The sequence below is a fragment of the Schistocerca americana genome, chromosome 7, assembly GCF_021461395.2.
Source record: "Schistocerca americana isolate TAMUIC-IGC-003095 chromosome 7, iqSchAmer2.1, whole genome shotgun sequence".
Classification (NCBI taxonomy): Eukaryota; Metazoa; Arthropoda; class Insecta; order Orthoptera; family Acrididae; genus Schistocerca; species Schistocerca americana.
In genome coordinates, this window is record NC_060125.1 from 122,233,677 (window position 1) to 122,252,562 (window position 18,886).

At 40.5% G+C, this 18,886-nt stretch overlaps 1 protein-coding gene across 1 annotated transcript in view; it reads left to right on the forward strand.

Annotated features, from left to right (window-relative positions):
• LOC124622405 (myrosinase 1-like) overlaps window positions 1-18,886 on the forward strand; it is a 169,058-nt gene that overhangs the window by 73,810 nt on the left and 76,362 nt on the right. Inside the window, exons 6-7 of the mRNA XM_047148093.1 lie at window positions 9,284-9,378; window positions 16,299-16,446. Coding sequence (XP_047004049.1) covers window positions 9,284-9,378; window positions 16,299-16,446 — 243 coding nt within the window. The remainder of the gene's footprint in view (window positions 1-9,283; window positions 9,379-16,298; window positions 16,447-18,886) is intronic.

Sequence of the window (18,886 nt, forward strand, 5' to 3'; positions counted from 1 at the left end):
TTAAAGAACATGTGGCTGGTACCAGTCGTTATAAATCCTTGTTTGGCCAACATTTAAAGGACTGCAACCATTCCGAAGGATTAATTCATACGAAATCCGTTACTTAACGCATTAGGGGAAATTGAAAGCTATGCACATCGTAAAAGTGAACCCCTAGCTCTACTCAATGAACAACTAGACTTTAGGGAAAAACATTTTTATGGCATTTTTGAAGACCTATTATAAAGAACTGCTCTTTCGTTTTCGTATTATTACGTTCAGTGTAGCCATGTATGGAAGTGAAACGTGGACGATAAATAGCTTAGACAAGAAGAGAATAGAAGCTTTCAAAATGTGGTGCTACAGAAGAATGCTGAAGATTAGATGGGTAGATCACATAACTAATGAGGAGGTATTGAATAGAATTGGGGAGAAGAGGAGCTTGTGGCACAACTTGACTAGAAGAAGGGATCGGTTGGTAGGACATGTTCTGAGACATCGAGGGATCACCAATTTAGTACTGGAGGGCAGCGTGGAGGGTAAAAATCGTAGAGGGAGACCAAGAGATGAATACATTAAGCAGATTCAGAAGGATGTAGGCTGCAGTAGGTACTGGGAGATGATGAAGCTTGCACAGGATAGAGTAACATGGAGAGCTGCATTAAACCAGTCTCAGGACTGAAGACCACAACAACAACAACAACGTTCATATAACTTTTTATATTAAGCTGACGCTTGTTTTATCATTAGGATTTTACAGTTACGTTTTTTTAACTATCTGTATCTCATTTTTATAATGGCTCTTATGTTAAAAACCACAACACAACAGCATATAAACTGTCACTTCACACTTTTCTTATTTTTTATTTTGTTATCCATATTTTTCCATCAAAGGATGCTAGTCGTCGCTTATTTTTGATGTCCGCTTTATACTTTGCCATAGCGGTATCAGGCACCTGGTTCCCGCCAATCATCATATACTTTGATTAGCATCCTGTTGCCAATATTATAACCTATAATATGTCCAACCTGACAAAGACAATTTCTTGTGAACAGATTTTAGAAAAAAACGTAATTTTAAGACGATTATAAACCTAAAATTTTATCCTTAATTTCGTCATAATGACGTATACAATGCTATATTGACAAAGGCGTCAAATTCCGCCAATTATAACCTTGTTACAGCACCATAGATTATCGCAGTGAGAATAAGACGCTATTTTCATAGCAACCGCCAACATATCTATACAAATACTGTTTTCGTGGTCGAAATGTCAACCCTTGAGATATCTTTCGCAGTACACAATAATCTGTGATCATCTGATGCCTGCCTCACCGGGCTAGGACGCCTTTTCCATGGCAACTATCGATGCACTTTAGTAACATCGTTCGGCTGTTATTACAGAAATGTTGGTGTGGTTCCGCCATAGTTCAGTTATTTTCTATGGCGCTGACATCGGAAGGGAACAAAATTAACCGTCTTTCTATGGCATCACATAATCGTAACATACGACGTATCTCCCCCTAGTACAATCTTTGACAGCACCACTAACGTCCACAGCGGAACAGGACACCATTTCCATGGTAACCCTCGATTATCCACGTAAACACTGGGGCAACGACAATCTTTGGTGCATATTTGTAGTTCTGAGCCTAGAAGGCAGCACACTCTAAGCCTTCTTTCATATGTACCATTTTAATAGTATAATTTATATTCATTGACGAATAATGATCAATAATTGACATTACGATCTATTCCAACTGTAACTGTTCCTTCGTAGTTATTTAATAAGTTATCTAATCATGAACGTGTTTTCTGATTGGCTACTTATGATGTCCTACTCAGAACGGTGGGTGTGACCAGCCATATTAATACCTGGTCCCTCTATGCACGCCGGCCGTTGTGTTCGAGTAGTTCTAGGCGCTTCAGTCTGGAACCGCGCGACCGCTACGGTCGCAGGTTCGAATCCTGCCTCGGGCATGGATGTTTGTGATGTACTTAGGTTCGTTAGGTTTAAGTAGTTCTACGTTCTAGGGGACTGATGACCTCCGATGTTAAGTCCCATAGTGCTCAGAGCCATTCGAAACATTTTGAGCCCTCTATACAGTCAGCAGTTACACGAGCCTCGAGGGTCGATGGAACGCATCTAGTAGTGTCCATCCACCGCTCTGGGTATAATTCATTACTATTTATCTTATATATATATATATATATATATATATATATATATAATGCTTATTATAACGTCTATTCTAAAATATATCCTTACAGAGTCTGAAGATGACTCTTTCACAGAGTCGAAACCAGTCACTCACTCCAATAAAATAAAATATTTTAACAAGATTGCGATCAAGACTGTTTTAAATTTTAATTTTAACTTCCCACCTAAGTTGCAATTTCAAAATGTCTGGGAGTAAGGTCACACTATCGCCCTTTCTCCTTGATTTTTTTTTCATCCGAAAAATACCCAAGTGGGCATTCTGCTTTACTGCATAGTGCATTAATGTCGCGTTAGAAAGAACTAAATCGACTGAGAAAAGCAGTTTTAATAATCAAAAAGTAATCAGAGAGGGAAAAACTTGTTTACAGAACAAATAACAGGTATTGAGTAAAAAAATTAATTACATGAGTAATTATCATTTTAAAAATCATTATTATTGCCCACGAAATGTAAACAGATTAAAAATATTTTAGGCAGCGTTTTGGCACTGATAGCCATTTTCATTCCTACCAATAGCCGCACACTAATCGTGGGCCCACACTGTAAATGCCTGGACCTGACCCCATTCTCAGTGCAGAAATCCTTTTCAGAAACCAGCAATCCACCCCTTTCCAGCCCTTCTCGTCTGCTTATTAAAAATGTGAGAAAGCTTTTCCCCTTCGAGGATTTCAAATGCCGCCATGCCGCAAAAGCTTCACTTGCCACACGCGAGATGATCATAGATTTCCTTTTCTTGTTTTGACGTAAAAACGCACTGAAACCCTATAGATACTTTCTCGGTGTCAAACTCATTTAAATTTTCCTCAAAATCGTCGTATATAAGGTGTCGTTCCGAACTCGGCAGGCGATGGAGCGGATTTCAAAGCCCCGCAATACTTCACAGCTTGTATCGATCTCCCAATGTCACATGGATCCGAGGGTTTACCGATTCCGTTGTCCTTACATGTGTACGTCATCGCTGCACAGAAAAAAATATTTCTATTATTTAATAATAATGCTTATTAATATTGTTGGGTAGTTATATTTATTATGAATTAGCTGAATAGTGAGCATTGCCCAGGTGTATATTTATTCCAGTTTACTATTAATCCACCTCCTCCACCCCCTCCCCCTCTGTCCACTCACTCACCCCCCCCCCCTCCATCTGCTCCTGCCTGTCTCTGTCCATCTCCTTCACCCCATTTCTTTGTCCAGCCTGTCAACCCCATACGTCCATCTGCTCCTTTCCTCTCTGTCCCTCTCCTCATCCTCCTCATCTAAGTTCAACTCACCCATCCCACTCTCTCTCGCTTTGTCTCCTCATCCACCTTCTCTTTCTCCATCTCCTCCTCCCACACTCTGTCCATCTCCTTCTCCCACCTCTCTCTGCCCATCGCCACACCACTACATCAATCTCCTTCACCCCCTCCTTCTACCCACCTCCTCCACCTCCCTCTGTTTGTTGCCCTCTCTCTGTCCATCTACTCCACCCACATCTGTCAATCTGCTCCTTCCCCTCTGTCTGTCACCACTCAGCCTCTAGTCCATCCCCTCATGTATTCTCTCTTTGTCCATCTCCTTCCCCCAAGTTGTGACCATTCTTCCCCCTCACTGTCCGTCCATATCGTCATCTTCCCTTCTCCCTCCATGTTATCACACTGTTAAGGGGCTGGTGGTTCTTACTCCAAAAGTATTTATTTTCAGATTGTGACTAATATATGTACCAAGTGTAGCTGAAACCGGTCCAGTTGTTTTGGAGGAGGTGTGGAACATACATACATACATATATACAGGGAAAGTTATTTGGTCTGACTCGATCGTTCGTTCGTTCATGAGCATTAAAATGTTCCCTGCTTTTTATTGTCCTCTGTTATAAACAGTTTGAACTGAAATTACTATTGCAGACAGCGTATCTCAGTGCACATATTAACATGAAGATAAAACTATTTGGCGTTCATGGTTCAGGAAGTTAAATCAAATCTGTTACTCAAAAACTACTCTCAAAATCAAACTGTGCACAGCCCAAAAGAACTCAAACACTGAAATTACGTAGCAACACTATGAAACATACACTGTTTACTAGCCCATTAAAAATCTGAATTGCAAAGGAAACGCATAGAATTTTTGCAATGGAGACGTGAGGTAAGAAACGAAAGAATGAATAAAATATGAAAAGAATTTCACCTGAAAAATTACAGCATAATCAGCGGCAATAGTACATCATGAAGATATCGCAGCAGCTAAACTATACTACAGTAAAACTGAAGCATTGGAAGAAAAATTGGAATGATTTTCTCAATTTAAAACGAAAAACTTCATACTTGAAATGAAAATACTAATCCGTTCATTATAATGGCAATTCTGTATTTTTTTAAACTCTTATTTCACAAGAACATAAACCTCACAGAAAATAACAGAAACTTCACTGTCTTTACAGAGGTCTTACAAGGCAATGCTTTTACGATTATGTAAATTGAAAAGAATTAAACTGTAATGACCTCAGCTGAGGTGGGGTGGTGAAATGTTCTGATGCAAGTATCGCTAACAATACTAGTATGTATCAGCAAAAACCATTACTTTAAAAACGTACCCATGATGCAAATCCATTCTTTCTCTTCCATAAACGCTACGTCTGTAAGTCCTTCCATCAGATTAATGATTCCTAATAACTTTCTTCATCAAAATCTTCTTCCAGTATGCACTATGCTGAAAGTTCAGCTAACTTACTCCATGTCCAACACTCGACTACACTCCGCTCTACAACTAATCCAAAGATACACAGTTTCAGAGATACTACTGTCACTGCCGTAAGTCGACTATTCCACAGAAGTCACACGCTACTGCTTCGCTCTCGTAACATGAAATTTCCACTCATTCTGACACTACCTGTAAATAAATGTCCAATCCACCTATATCTGTCCACTTTTCTTAATCCCCACCCCATTTGATAAAATTTTCGTACGTTTTTATGTTGTTTTACAATGTGAAAACTATGAAAATTTCACAAGATACATAAATATACAAAACTATAGGTACTATTATTCCAAGAATATGTCTCAACAGAAAACAGAGCTCCTAACGTATCCCTTTACCTCAAATATCGGTGAAATATGGCCTCATACTACTCATCATAAACTTCATCACACAGCATCATCAAAATATAGCAACAATGGCTTCAACGTACAAATACCCTCATATCTCATAAAACTTCATCAATTTCCCAATACAACGCTTATTCTCTGCTTAGTCTGCACAAATTGGCAGATACGAAAAACTACATCGTTAGCTGCTTACTAAGAAAATCACTTATAGTACGACTTCCATTCTTCACTCAGAATCAAGAAACTTGAGCAATTTTACCACTGTTTACTTACATAATTCATGAAATTGTATACAAACTTTCTCTATAGTTGTTTATCATGTACCAACTTAGCGGAAAAAAATTGATTGTATCCCTAATGAGCTACATAACATTCCACACATCTGCCAACAAAGTATTTACTCAACAAATCGATTTATGTGTGGTATGCGGTGCATTTCTGTGTACATAGTGACTCAAATTCGATTGCACACTCGTGCGCTGTTCTTTTAATTCTGTAGGGTCCGATGTAGAGACAGAAGAATTTCTAACTAAGGGACTTACCTTTACTTGATACTGGTTGAGATTTGACTCAAACTTTTTGTCCTACGTGGAATTTCGAGTCTTGCACCTCTAACATCATCTACATTTCAGCTTTCACCTTTTGAACGAGTATTACAGAAGGTCTCACACAGAATTTGTTATGCTCACTAACCTGAAACTGGTGTTGAAATCCCTTAGGTGATCGGTCTATGTGTAAACACTATCCCATGTTCTTGTAAAATTATGCTAAAGTCTTTCCTATCATGTTTATCACAGTTCTCTGGTTCATCTTTTGATGAATTAGTGTACTTAAATAATTACCTGATCTTAACTGTTGATTTATGTTTACTGTCAACAGAATCGGGTGAGTATATCATTATACAGGAAACATACGCGGCTGATCTCTTCTCCCTGTGAACGTAACTAATCTTCAAATTTTATAACAACATGTTGATCCAAAATTGTTAGATTAATTTCTGCATCATTATCGTTCACTACTTCTTTGTACTGATTAAAGAAATTGACGCCTAAAATTATTTGAGTAGAGGGCAACGGCACAATGAGAAAGTTCATAGCAAAACTATGTCCCTGACAAGTAAATTATAGAAAGGTCTCATGTTTAACTACAACAGTTGATGCAGTGATGGCATCTTGTATTTCAATTTTCGTAAGAGGCAACGTCGGGCAAAGTATAGTTTTTGTGCATTATTATATGCTGACTTGCTGATAACTGATATTGCGCTACCTGAGTGCAAAAGTGCGGTAAAACTATTGTTAGCAACGCAAATGTTGATTACAGGTCGTACAATTAGTTTTAGTCTTTGTGCGGCTTCACTGAGTGTGGCTTCAGCTGCCAGACACTGCAGTCATGTATGTGTGAGTTGCGTTTGCGAGTGTGTGGGTGTTTTTGTCGTTTGTTTTTGACAAAGGTTTTGTTGGCCAAAAGCTTATTGTCTGACAGTCTTTTTGTTGTGCCTGTCTGCGACTCAGCATCTCTGCTGTATGATGAGTAGCAACTTTCCTTTCCATAATATTGTTTACAAATACGTTATAGTTGTCACGGTTGAACTCACTGTTTCAAGGATATTACGAATAAGAAGTTTTGCAGTAGAGCATCGCTCTTGTAGTAAAACTTGAAGACGTGATGTTTCCCACAAGTGAGCCATCCTTATGTACTGGTACACTGTACGAAATAACGGTTGCTAGCCGCCCTCCAATGTAAACATTCCTGAATTACACATATTGTGGAAATCCGACTCAAACCAACATTAAAATTAAACGCAGTCTGCCTGAAAAAAAATTACTATTCAATAAATCGAATTAAAAACTGTTACAAAAGTAACGAAAATATGATTTTTATGTCGTTACTACAACTTAGAAACAGTTCAGATTAAAGATAGTCATAGATCGCAACTAGATTTTGGACGATAACGAGGGAGGGGGGAGGGGGGAAGGGGGATAAAGGACGTAGTAGGCTCGGATGAATTAAAGCAATCCCCCGAATATATCTTTTAGAAACGAAGGAACTATACCCCTTCTACTCTTCACAAATCGTTACCCATCGTTCCGCATCTGAAGTGGTTTTCATAATTGAATGTCGCCTGGGTGACCGAATTGGGCGATATTTTGCTATCTAATGAGACAAATTTGAGCAAACTGTTAATGAAATACAACCATCGCCGTTTGAGCTACATTTTTGTTTATCAGCTCGATTTTTGGGCGACACAGGCAAATCCAAGTGTACCGGTATTTTTAAACAGTGATGCTAATTTAATGTCATTTGTTATGGTGTTCATACCTCCGCTGCCTTGTGAAATACTGAAATATTGCAACCCCTAAGTTCTGTCAGTTTCCAAATAACTGCTCTAGATTGGTAATTAGACCGTAAATATTTTGGATTTACCATAACGCTAGTGGACGATCCCAAATGATTTTCTTCTTCTTTCTTATAACAAACTTATCCATAATTTGAAACTATCACAACAACACCCAGCACGAAAGTAGTAAGGGAGGACTTACATTAAATTCAACTGCAAGTAAGAACTGAACTGATCAGCAAAACAACAACTGAGTTCAAGTAAGGCCAACAATGTTCAGTAGTTGGTCTATGCTTAAATACGGGTGGGTGACAGCCGATAGTGCTAGCGATAGCTTAAATCTATCAATGGCCTTGTTAACTCGACAGCGCGTATCCCTTTTTCGTCGTATGACTGAAAATCAAAATATCTTTTAATTTCACTATATGGCAGCTAGGTCATGTGTAATTTCATTTAGATGATGGGGGTGTCCGGTCCTTACAAGTCAGCCCTTTGGCTCTGTCCTTGACCCATCTCGCAGATATTATTCTCTTCCTCAAAACATTTGCCAGAATTCGGAGTACTGATGGGGTAATTCCTGTGGCTTCAGAGAGTATCTCACAAGTAGCACTTACATCTTCTCCAAGAGCATGGGCCACAAGTTTCACACTTCGTTCGTCTGTTGACGTTTTTGCGACCACCACGAAAACGATTAACCCAACGTGAAATTGTACTACGGTCCACTGTAAACTCACCACGAACTTCATCTAACGCACTGTGAATTTCTTTCGGGTTCACGCCGCGTTAAGTTTCGAGCTTGATGTACGACCTCTGGTCCCCAACAGTCACAGTACCCGAAGCCCATGCAAGGTCCATTTGCAACTCTCGTCAATTTTACGTCATTGTACACAGCGAGAAAACAGAGACACGTGCTTCTTCCTCAAGCTCCCAACTACATCTAACGTAATTTTCATTGTTGTTGCATCTAACAATCCACAGTAATATCGACCGGAGCATTATTTATCAAATTCCCCTCACAGTTGATGGCGGCCTTCGCTGAAGCACTCCTCAACACGAAAATTTGTCGCTAAGTAATCGGTCATTCAACACAATTATGGTAGCAAAACCTAACTTCTTTCGTACGTTTGTAATAATTACGTGAAGTGAGAACCTACTTTGATCAGAAGCTCTTCGAAGCGCACTGAACGTGACTGTGAGACGATGTCCTGCCTTCTTGGAGTAACTATGCGTAACTGAGGAGATGTCCAGTGATACCTGTACGCTGTTGCCGTAGGATTGCAGCAATGTACGGACTCACAAACTGAAGTTGCCGGCTTTCCCTTGCTTGCCATCATGTTCATTCCTTCCCCTACATATTCCCTTGAGTACTAACTAATATGAACTTTATCTAATGATGTAAGGTAACAATGATAAACGTTGGAGAGGCAACACTTGTCAATTAATATATTATTACTAGAGGAAAAGATATAACATAATTAAAAATATATGTCCGTTTCTATGATGAAGAAGACTTGGGCGCCTACCACATGCACCCATATCACTAATGTAGACCGAAAATTAATTTCTAAATAAAAGAGAAACTAGTAATAATAAAAATGAGGTCTAGGATTTTGTGGTGCACTAACTCTCACGAACTGCGCAGTCTGAACACAGTCTTGTTCCAGGCACTATTGGGATCACGCTGAACAGTCAGGGCTACGAGGCAGCCACAAACTCTACAGCGGATGAGGAGGCGGTTGAGAGGAGTCTCCAGTTTCAGGTAATTTCCATGAATAAATTGATCAACGCAGGTACAGACATGTAATTGCAACACATCGTGTTAGCAAGAGTGCAGCTCACGTTAAAAGACGCAAAAATATCCTGTGGATCTGCTGTTGCTCCACCAACGAATTTAAATCAATGAAGCACTGTCCTGGGGTGGATATCATTCAAGGCTCGTAAATAAATTGTGAAAACAGTACGTACAATACTATAACGAATATTATAACTGGTTAAAAATACACTGAAGAGCAAAAGAAACTGGTACACCTGCCTAACATGGGATAGGGCCCCCGTGAGCAGGCCGAAGTGCCGCAACACGACGTGACACAGACTCGACTAGTGTCTGAAGCAGTGCTGGAGGGAATTGACACCATGAATCCTGCAGGGTTGGCCATAAATCCGTAAGAGTACGAGGGAGTTGTAATTTCCCCCCTACTTCCTAATTCCAGCTGTTGTCCACAATAAGCAAATTCTTTTATCAAAAATTTGAGAAGAGTGAAGATTACAGCAAACTTCCTAGTTCACTTAGATTTTCGTGTAGAGTTGGCTTCAGTTCTTCTTCTCTAGGGGTCTGATTCTTGATCTAAATAAATTTGAAGTTTGTTATTGCTGAATCTTTATGGTCACGATAATTTATTTTGTCGCATTTTAGTATATCATACAGTCCCTTGAATTTTCACATTAACAAACCGAAATTACATTGTTCGTTCGAAATACAAAATTACGTCCAATCACATGAAAGGCATGCTTACTACTTACCTCACTAAGCCGAAATACAATATTCCAAAGGATTTACAAGTTTTCTTGACAAATTAATTTCTATTAGTTTCGATTATTATGCCATAACAGAATCCAGAAACAAGCATAGTAAACAGTACTAGATTGTGGAAATTAGTAATAGAAATTCTGAGTGTGCCAAATAATTCGTGATTTCAAATGTTTCTAAAAAAAATAATTTTAACTATATATTCAAAGCTACTGCTTATCGATTGTAACATCGAAAATAAAGTAATTCCTTTTCATAAATTTTAGTTTGAAATATAACATATTGTGTATAAAATTGTATGAAAGTTTTTAGAAAAGCTGCTGAGATAATACTGATGTGTCCAAAATTCGAAAAATAATACTGGTATCGACAACTACAGTTAAGAAAAAGTAATGTTGGAGGAGGATGTCCCGTTACAGGATGCATATCTCTTCTGAACAGCGCGTTGCAAGGCATCCCAGATATGCTCAATAATATTCATGTGTGGGGAGTTCGGTGTCTAGCGGAAGTGTTTAAACTCGGAAGAGTGTTCCTTGAGCCACTCTGTAGAAATTCTGGACGTGTGGGGTATCAAATTGTTCTGCTGGAATTGCCCACGTCCGTCGGAATGCACAAGAGACATGTATGGAAGCAGGTGATCAAACATGATGCTTACGTACGTGTCACCTGTCAGAGTCGTATGTAGACGTATGAGGGGTGCGATATCGCTCCAACTGCATACGCCCCACACCATTACAGAGCCTCCACCAGCTTTAACAGTCCCTTGCTGACATGCAGGGTCCATGGACTCATGAGATTGTCTCCATGCCCGTACACGTCCATCCGCTCGATACAATTTGAAACGGAATTCGTCCGACCAGGTAATATGTTTCCAGTCATCAACAATCTAATGTCGGTATTAATGGGCTCAGGCGGGGCGTAGAGCTTTGTGCCGTGCAGTCATCAACGGTACACGAGTGGGCCTTCGGCTCCGAAAGCCCATATCGATGATGTTTTGTTGAATGGTTCGCACACTGACACTTGCCCGAATGGTTCACACGCTAACACTTGCTAAAGGCCCAGCACTGAAATCTGCAGCTATTTGCGGGAAGGTTACATTTCTGTCACGTTGGACGGTTCCCTTCAGTCATCGTTGGTCCCGTTCTTGCAGGATATTTCTCCGGCTGCAGCGATGTCGGAGATTTGATCTTTTACCGGATTCCTCATATTCATGGTACTCTCGTGAAATGCTCGTACGGGAAAATCCCCGCTTCATTGCTACCTAGGAGATGCTGTGTCCCGTCGCTCGTGCGCCGACTATAACACCGCGTTCAAACTCACTTATAGCTTGATAACCTGTCATTGTGGCAGCAGTAACCGATCTAATGACTGCGCCAGACACTTATTGCCTGTTTAGATTCTCTGTATTTGTATGCGCATGGCTACACCAGTTTCTTTGGAGCTTCAGTGTAGATCAGACACAAGCACATTTCATCTTTTTTCATCAATTGCGTGACAGAATTTGCAAGAAGGCTTAGTTATGTTACAGAAAATGAATTACTTCGGTGTTATTACGAATTAATTTTTAATGACATGTATAGAGGACTCAATACAACACATGAGAAAAAAATATTTCTATCGTGTTCGCCCTTGTATATGCTTTTAAAGGCCTTCAGTAACTAACAGAACATTTGCTTTAATGGTCCTGTAACGCTTATAATATTATCTTCAATTGTAATTCAAATGAGACCAGGTGATTAGATAAATAATTAACTGTTGTTACCTGCTTTACTACTCCTACATCTGAAGGGAGTAATCAACTCGAGTAACTAGTTATGAAGGTAACTAATGTTCAGGTTCTGCGAAATTAAATTATTTCGTGACAGGAAAGATTCTTATTAGTTAAACTGAGTTAAAATTGAAAATACAGATTCCCTTAAGTGTCTGCTCTGGACTAGACTCTTTCCTGTATTTCGTTGAAAATTCAATAGTCCGTGCCGAGAATTAGCGATCTCGTTGTGTAAAAGCAGCTGAAGATCTACGCCGGTCTTCTGTAAATTGCTAGCAGTATTTATGGCTTTGTGTAGAAGTTTCGAGAACTGATCCAGTTATCATTTGTTTCGACGATGCGTGGTAGTACAGCAGATTACTTCAAGACCGTAATGCAGACTCGTCAGCAAAAATCACGAACAAAATGTCCGACGGTCCTACAGAAGCCTTTCACAGAAGTTCACTCTTGGAAATGCACCGTTTATGAAATGAAACTTATTTAAATTTCTTTTCAACACTGTATTATATCGTTGAGGAAAATTAGAGTCTCTTCTCTTCAGTACCTTCAACATGTTCATGGAAATAGCAAAGTAAAATAAAAATGCCTTTAATGGCGGACAACAATGAGTTACAATTCTGTTCAAGATTTGTACAAATCTGTTCTCGATCGCATATTGTAACAGAGTGTATCATCTATCTCAGCTTTTTGCTTTAGATTTAGCTCTGACTTAGAGCACGACAAGTAGTGCCATCACGGCTGAGATACGTACTGATATTGTCTTAGTGATATTTTTGTGGAAAAATACAAATATCTCGTTCAATAACGTATCTGTGTCTTCACTCAACGAGGTTTTGGCCAAATGGAGATCTCGGCTTCCTGTTACTTGATTTCACTGCTTCTCGCCGGCAAGGAATCTCTTGGCTCACTGAGAAGAATCTCAAGAGGCGGTAGCTACTCGCAGTCTAGCCTCGGGGAATTTGTTTTTTTTAAAGACACCACATGAGCAGTACAACTTGCACAGGCTGTCGAGACATGATAGCCTCCCTAGCGTACCAGTAAAAACAGAAAATAGTCATGCCGGCTGCCGGATCGTGGCTTTTGTGGACGACTCTTACTAGGAAGGAGGGCACGGAGCCTGTAGATGCAGCTAGCGCCTTATGGAGACATGGGTTGACACAAAGGAGGTCCCAGTGGCTGTCCTATCAATTAGGTCTATACTCAGCTCAATGTCCCTCCGGAAAATCTTTAAAATAATTTTAAACTATTTCAGAACTATAGAACTGATGAAATAACATTTTCCCAGAGACACGTGAGTCTAAACTTTATCTTTGATAAGGACAGAAGTTGAAGTAATGAACTGAAACCTTTGCCTTAGCCTGGACTTGAACCCAGGCCTCCTGCTTACTAGGCAAATGTGCTAATCACTGCTTCACTGCAGCACTGTGGCTGCCTCATCTGGACACAGCACTCTAGTTCATTGTCTTCCCTAACAGAAACTTCAGTTCACACTTTCAGCTCACTTTCCCCTTCTCAGATTGTCATTATTGCCAAGGCTCTACGAAATTGGGACTGTGTTAGGGTGAGCACTGAACTTAGGTAGTCCACGCAGCTGTAACAGCCACAGTACCATGGTGCTGTAATTGGTAGCACATGTGTCTAGGAAGATGGCGACCTGGGTTCAAGTCAAGTCCAGGCCATGGCACAAATTTTAATTTGTTGCTGCAACTTCTATCCTTACTTCAAAACTATTTCTTAGTAATGAAATCTAGGAAGTACTTCGTTTCCCTTGGAGCAAAAAAAGCATGTTACACAGTCGTTGCGGAAATGATGGTAATTGCGTACATCATTCTGTTTCGAACTCGATTGGATCTACGGGATTAAAAAGAATGGGAAGTGGAGACTAACATCATGTCAAAGTAAACTTTAGCTCGATTTATTGAGGAAACAGATGTACCTATTCAATGAGGTGTCAAAGAGTTTCAGGCGTTCGTCTCAATAATACCGAAAACATGCCTTTAACAAAGGCACAGATACTACTTCCCCTCATTCGTAGGGCCTGTACCGTTGAGCTGCTGCTCATTATCCAAGGGATGCAACTGTAGGCAACAGTTGGAGAATAACCTCTTATTTTATGCACTAAAGAAATGCCTAAACACTGTATGTGTCTTAGTTACGTAATCTGTGGTCTTTGTAAAGTTACTGTTGAAACATTTTGTGGTCAAATATAATATAGCAGTTTCAGGTAGTAGGTAAGTAAGGCAGTAAGGTAGTGAACGCGATTTTTTTTTGTGATCAATACTTCAAACTGTACTCCAACACATCGTCGGAAATTGTCTGTGTTGTAAGAAAGACGGCTTGGAAGAAGTTACTTGGGTTTGTTAATAAGGGGTTGGACCCCTCATTTTTCCCTAATACAGTTGCGATTCTTCTTGGGATACAGGCATATAATGACTGTATAATCTTCAGCGGAATGTTATGCTACTCTTCGATCAGGACCTCTTCTAACTCCTGTAGTGAAGAGGAAGGTGGAAATCTGCTCCGGAGTCTGCGCTCCAATACCGCCCACAACGGTTCGATAATATTGAAATCCGAGGACTGTGCTGGCCAGGGAAGACACTGCAGTTCAGTTGCATGCTCTTCATACCACAGTTGTATTGCCCTGGGTGTGTGAATGGGTGCATTATCGTCCTGAAATATGGCATCATTGTTTCGGAACAACACTTGAATCATGGGGTGCACCAGGTCATCAAAAATGTTCACATAAACGTTGGCCGTAACACGGCCTTTGAGAGTAATGATGGGACCAGCAGAATACCATGATATGGCTGCCCGCACCATCTCACTTCCTCCTCCATGCTTATCCGTTGGAATCAAGCAATCTGGATTGTAGGGATCTTTCGGGGTTCTCCAGACGTAAGCCCGGCCCGATGCTGGAAATAACGAAAACGTGGCCTCGTCGGACCACATAACGTGCATCCACTGATCAGCAGTTCAGGATTTATGCTCCTGACACCATGTTTTACGCTTCTTTGCGTTGGTTGTCGTCATTAATGGTTTCCGTATAACAACTCGTCCACGAATATTCGATTTATGAAGTTCTCGGCGGACAGTGTCGATAGATACGGGGTCTCGAAGATGACTATTGAGCTCCGCAGTCACTGTTGCCGCCGTAGTTTTGTGTTGTTTTGACACAAGTCATGTTAGCGTATGACGATCTCTGTCATTTAGTTTTGATTTGCGCCCACTACTACGTTTAGACGATGATGTCTTTCCATGTTCTGTGTAGGCTGTCATGGGTGTTGAAACAGTTGCTCTTGACACATTCAATACATTGGCTGTCTTGGTTACTGACGCTCCAGCTAATCGGGACCCCACAATGTGCCCTCTCTGGAACTCTGTTCGGTCTTTCATTGCACGCCGACCTCGGCCTGTGAAGTATGCGATACTCGTCCATCGCAACACGTGCCTTACCTGCGTTGTTGACCGTCAAACACAGTCATCCCATTACTACCACTGTTCACATTATTTTGCCTATCGCCTGTAAGTTCATTATGGATATCATACTTAAATGCTCGAATAATGCCTTGGAAAAGTCATATAAACTGTATCGTTGGAAGAAGTTTACTTCTTCCTCAAAACGTGGCATAGTTTAAGAGTTGTAAAGGGCTCTTAACTATTTCGCACCTCAAGCCCATATCTAATCAGGGAAATGAGCTAATACGGACAAAAATATTGATACTTTGTAAGAACGTGGCTTATAGTTACTACTGCCATTTGCTGACATAAATCTGGTTACATTAAGTACTAACTGTATTGGAAGCTCGTTTCCTTAGATCACAAAAGTTTTAGTCGTCGTTACCTTATACACAACAATGCATAGCGCCGACTATGATATGTGAGGGAATAACTTTTCAAATACGAGGTTTCGGTATCAGCACTGACGCTACGATGAAACGTAAATTATCGTAATACATCTCTGTGAAAGACAGCCCAGCACTGTGCAGTGTCTGTTGCGTTCCTGTGTCTGCTATGTGATTCACGATTCAGTGTGCTGCGTGTGTTTCAGAATGTATCTCCTGGCGTTATGTTCGGAGATTAGACATTCCGAGTCAGGATGTTTGAGTCACTTTGTGAGAATTAGTTCCGAAGACCACACCTCACCTACAGATGTTTGTTTACAACTTAATCTGTTGTGACCTAGAAGTCAGATGTTTAGGTTGTTCGTTAACGTTTAGAATATTCAGCTTTGGAGGCAGAAAATGATCAACAATGTTTCTAAAATTTATAGACACCGCTCAAAAGGAAAATGGTTCCAAATGTGACACTAGTATTGCTACGTCGATATCAGTTTCTTGTCAAGTACCCAATGAGCACTAACAGAGTCCTCTCCCGCCAACGGCAGCTCGGCCTGTACGCGCACCCCATCTTCAGCCGGGACGGCGACTACCCGGCTGTGGTGCGCCAGCGGGTGGACGCCAACAGCCGAGCCGAGGGGAGGCCCCGCTCACGGCTGCCAACGTTCACACAGGACCAAGTGGACTACATTAAAGGTAAGAGATTTCTTAGCTGTATCTTTTGAGATTATGACCTGTTACAGGACTGAAGTGTGCTACATGCAATAGATACTTCATCATTCAAAGATTTTTAAAAACGCTCACAAATATTCTATCTCAAGTATCCTTCCTTTACACATGAAACGAGCCATCACTACACCGATTATTAACACATTTGGACGTTTCTTGAACCAGGACTGATATCTTAGAAACACACGTGAAAGTGTTCAGAAGCTTTTTAGGTGAACCTGTGTTACTATATTTGCACCTGTTAGACCACCACAAATCAAAATCAGCCTTGACAAAGAGCTTTAACCAAATGCTCACTGTCTCTTAACTGTTTTGTCTTAAATCATAGCTACATACTGAATTAATTCTCCGAGTCGATTTCGTGAAAGAGTTATGTAGGTTGCCCAAAAACATTTTACAGGTTTCACCCTTTCATATTTACTTGCCATCCTGTGACTGGTGAAAACGCTACAGAAAACGCTACAGAAAACACGTTTCTATGATGGCAACGATCTGCCGAGAGTGTGAAGATCAAACTCGTCGCCAACTCGGTCGGCGAAAATACAGTTGAATGACGAAATTATGGCTGTAAGTAAACAGCTTAAATCAATACCGAGAAAAATAGAAGCAACAATGTACAAATCGGTAGATAAATCAACAATTCTAGCTAATGCGAATTCGTTTTCTTATTCCATTACTAAAGCGTCCTCGCAGATACGCATGGTTGAAAACCTTACCAACCGGAACAGAGGCTACCAATTATCACACATGGAATCGCACCTTTTCTACCATTTGCGTTTAGCAAAGATGACAGAGTACGCAGAGGATTACGTTGAGCAACAGCCCGTATGAAAACAGAGATTAGAATTTCAACGATCGAGGGCGCCGTCAGCTAACCGTGTGTAGTCCATCTACACCATTTCATAAAAATATCTGGATGCAGATTAGTCGACATTCATGTTGGGTGTGTTCACCCTCGGCTTTTATTGGGGCTTGATTTCTGCTGCGGATATTTTCAGTGAGGTGTGTGACTGGTAGTGAATGTTGTGGTAATGATGTTGGACGCTGGGATATGGAAAGATGTCGATGTTATGGCTTAAGTCTCAGGTGTTCCACTGAGATCATATTGGGACTTCGGGCAGTCCATTCCATTTCAGGAATGTAACTGTCACCAAACCATTGCCTCATACATGCTATTTTACGACACGGTGCACTGCCAGCTGATGCAATCATCCTCTCCAAACTGTTCCTCTACTGTATGTAGTACACAGAGCTGTAAAACGTGTACGTATCCTTCTGCATTTAATGTTTTCTTAATCATAACAAGGGGACTGTACCAACGCCGTAACTCCAACTCTTCTGTCTTTCACTCTTGGCTCTACACCTGATGGCAGATAACGTTCTCCAGGAATTCGCTTGACCCAAACCCTTTCATCTCACCGACATAAGATCCAGCGTGATTTATCACACTAAAACACTCGTTTCCAGTCATCTACTAAACTGTGGCTACTGAGATGTGCGGCTTATGAGGAGGTTGCAAACAATCTGGTAAGTAGGGCGTTCACACCTAATACCGTTTTACATACCGTAAAGGAACCCTAAAAAAATTAAAATATGCTGAGGTGTTAAGAGGCTGGTAAAATTGGTGGAAAGTTCAATTAGCCACGTTAGCTGTTTTATTGTAGTCGCTCAGGGACTGATACAACCGGCTTGATACCATACACGTTCACCCTCAAGAGTTTTACTGCGTAAAAAAAAATTATGCAAACCTTTATAACAAACTTACTAGATATTTACTCAGTCCAGGATTTTTAATATCAAGATTAAAATCATGGCACGCGAATTATTAAAGAAAGGCATGAGCTCCTGTCATAAAATTACTTGTAAGGTCTGATGTACAATTTTATCTAAATGGCTTAACGTGTGAACTAAGGTGCCACGAAGAGCACTACCGACACGCGCGCCAACAGAAGTCAAACTTAATAACGTCAACTGTCACTGATAATTTATAGTTCACGTTCAGAGAGCACCAGACGTCCCTAAATTGGAAGTGTTATAAAAGTAATGGTGAGGGACGTCCAACAGGGGATACAAGTAGACCGAAATGAAACAATAATCTTTACAATATTGTCGGACTCACATGTGGTAACGTGAAACCGTACAGACTATTGAGCATCTGTACATTAAGCGTACCACTACCATCTTTACAACATCGGAAATTGTAGGTGTGTTGCTAAAATGAAAGTCTAGGTGAGGCGAAATTTCTCACTGTCCTAAATACTACGAAGGAAACATGACTTAAAGACGGTACTTACCACATATTAACAATTCTGATCTTAGTGAGTCAGTAGCACCATTGTTATAAAGTTTTGCACGAAAGTTTTTGTACGCGGAAACGCCCCTGGGGATGTATGTGTATTGTGCGCAA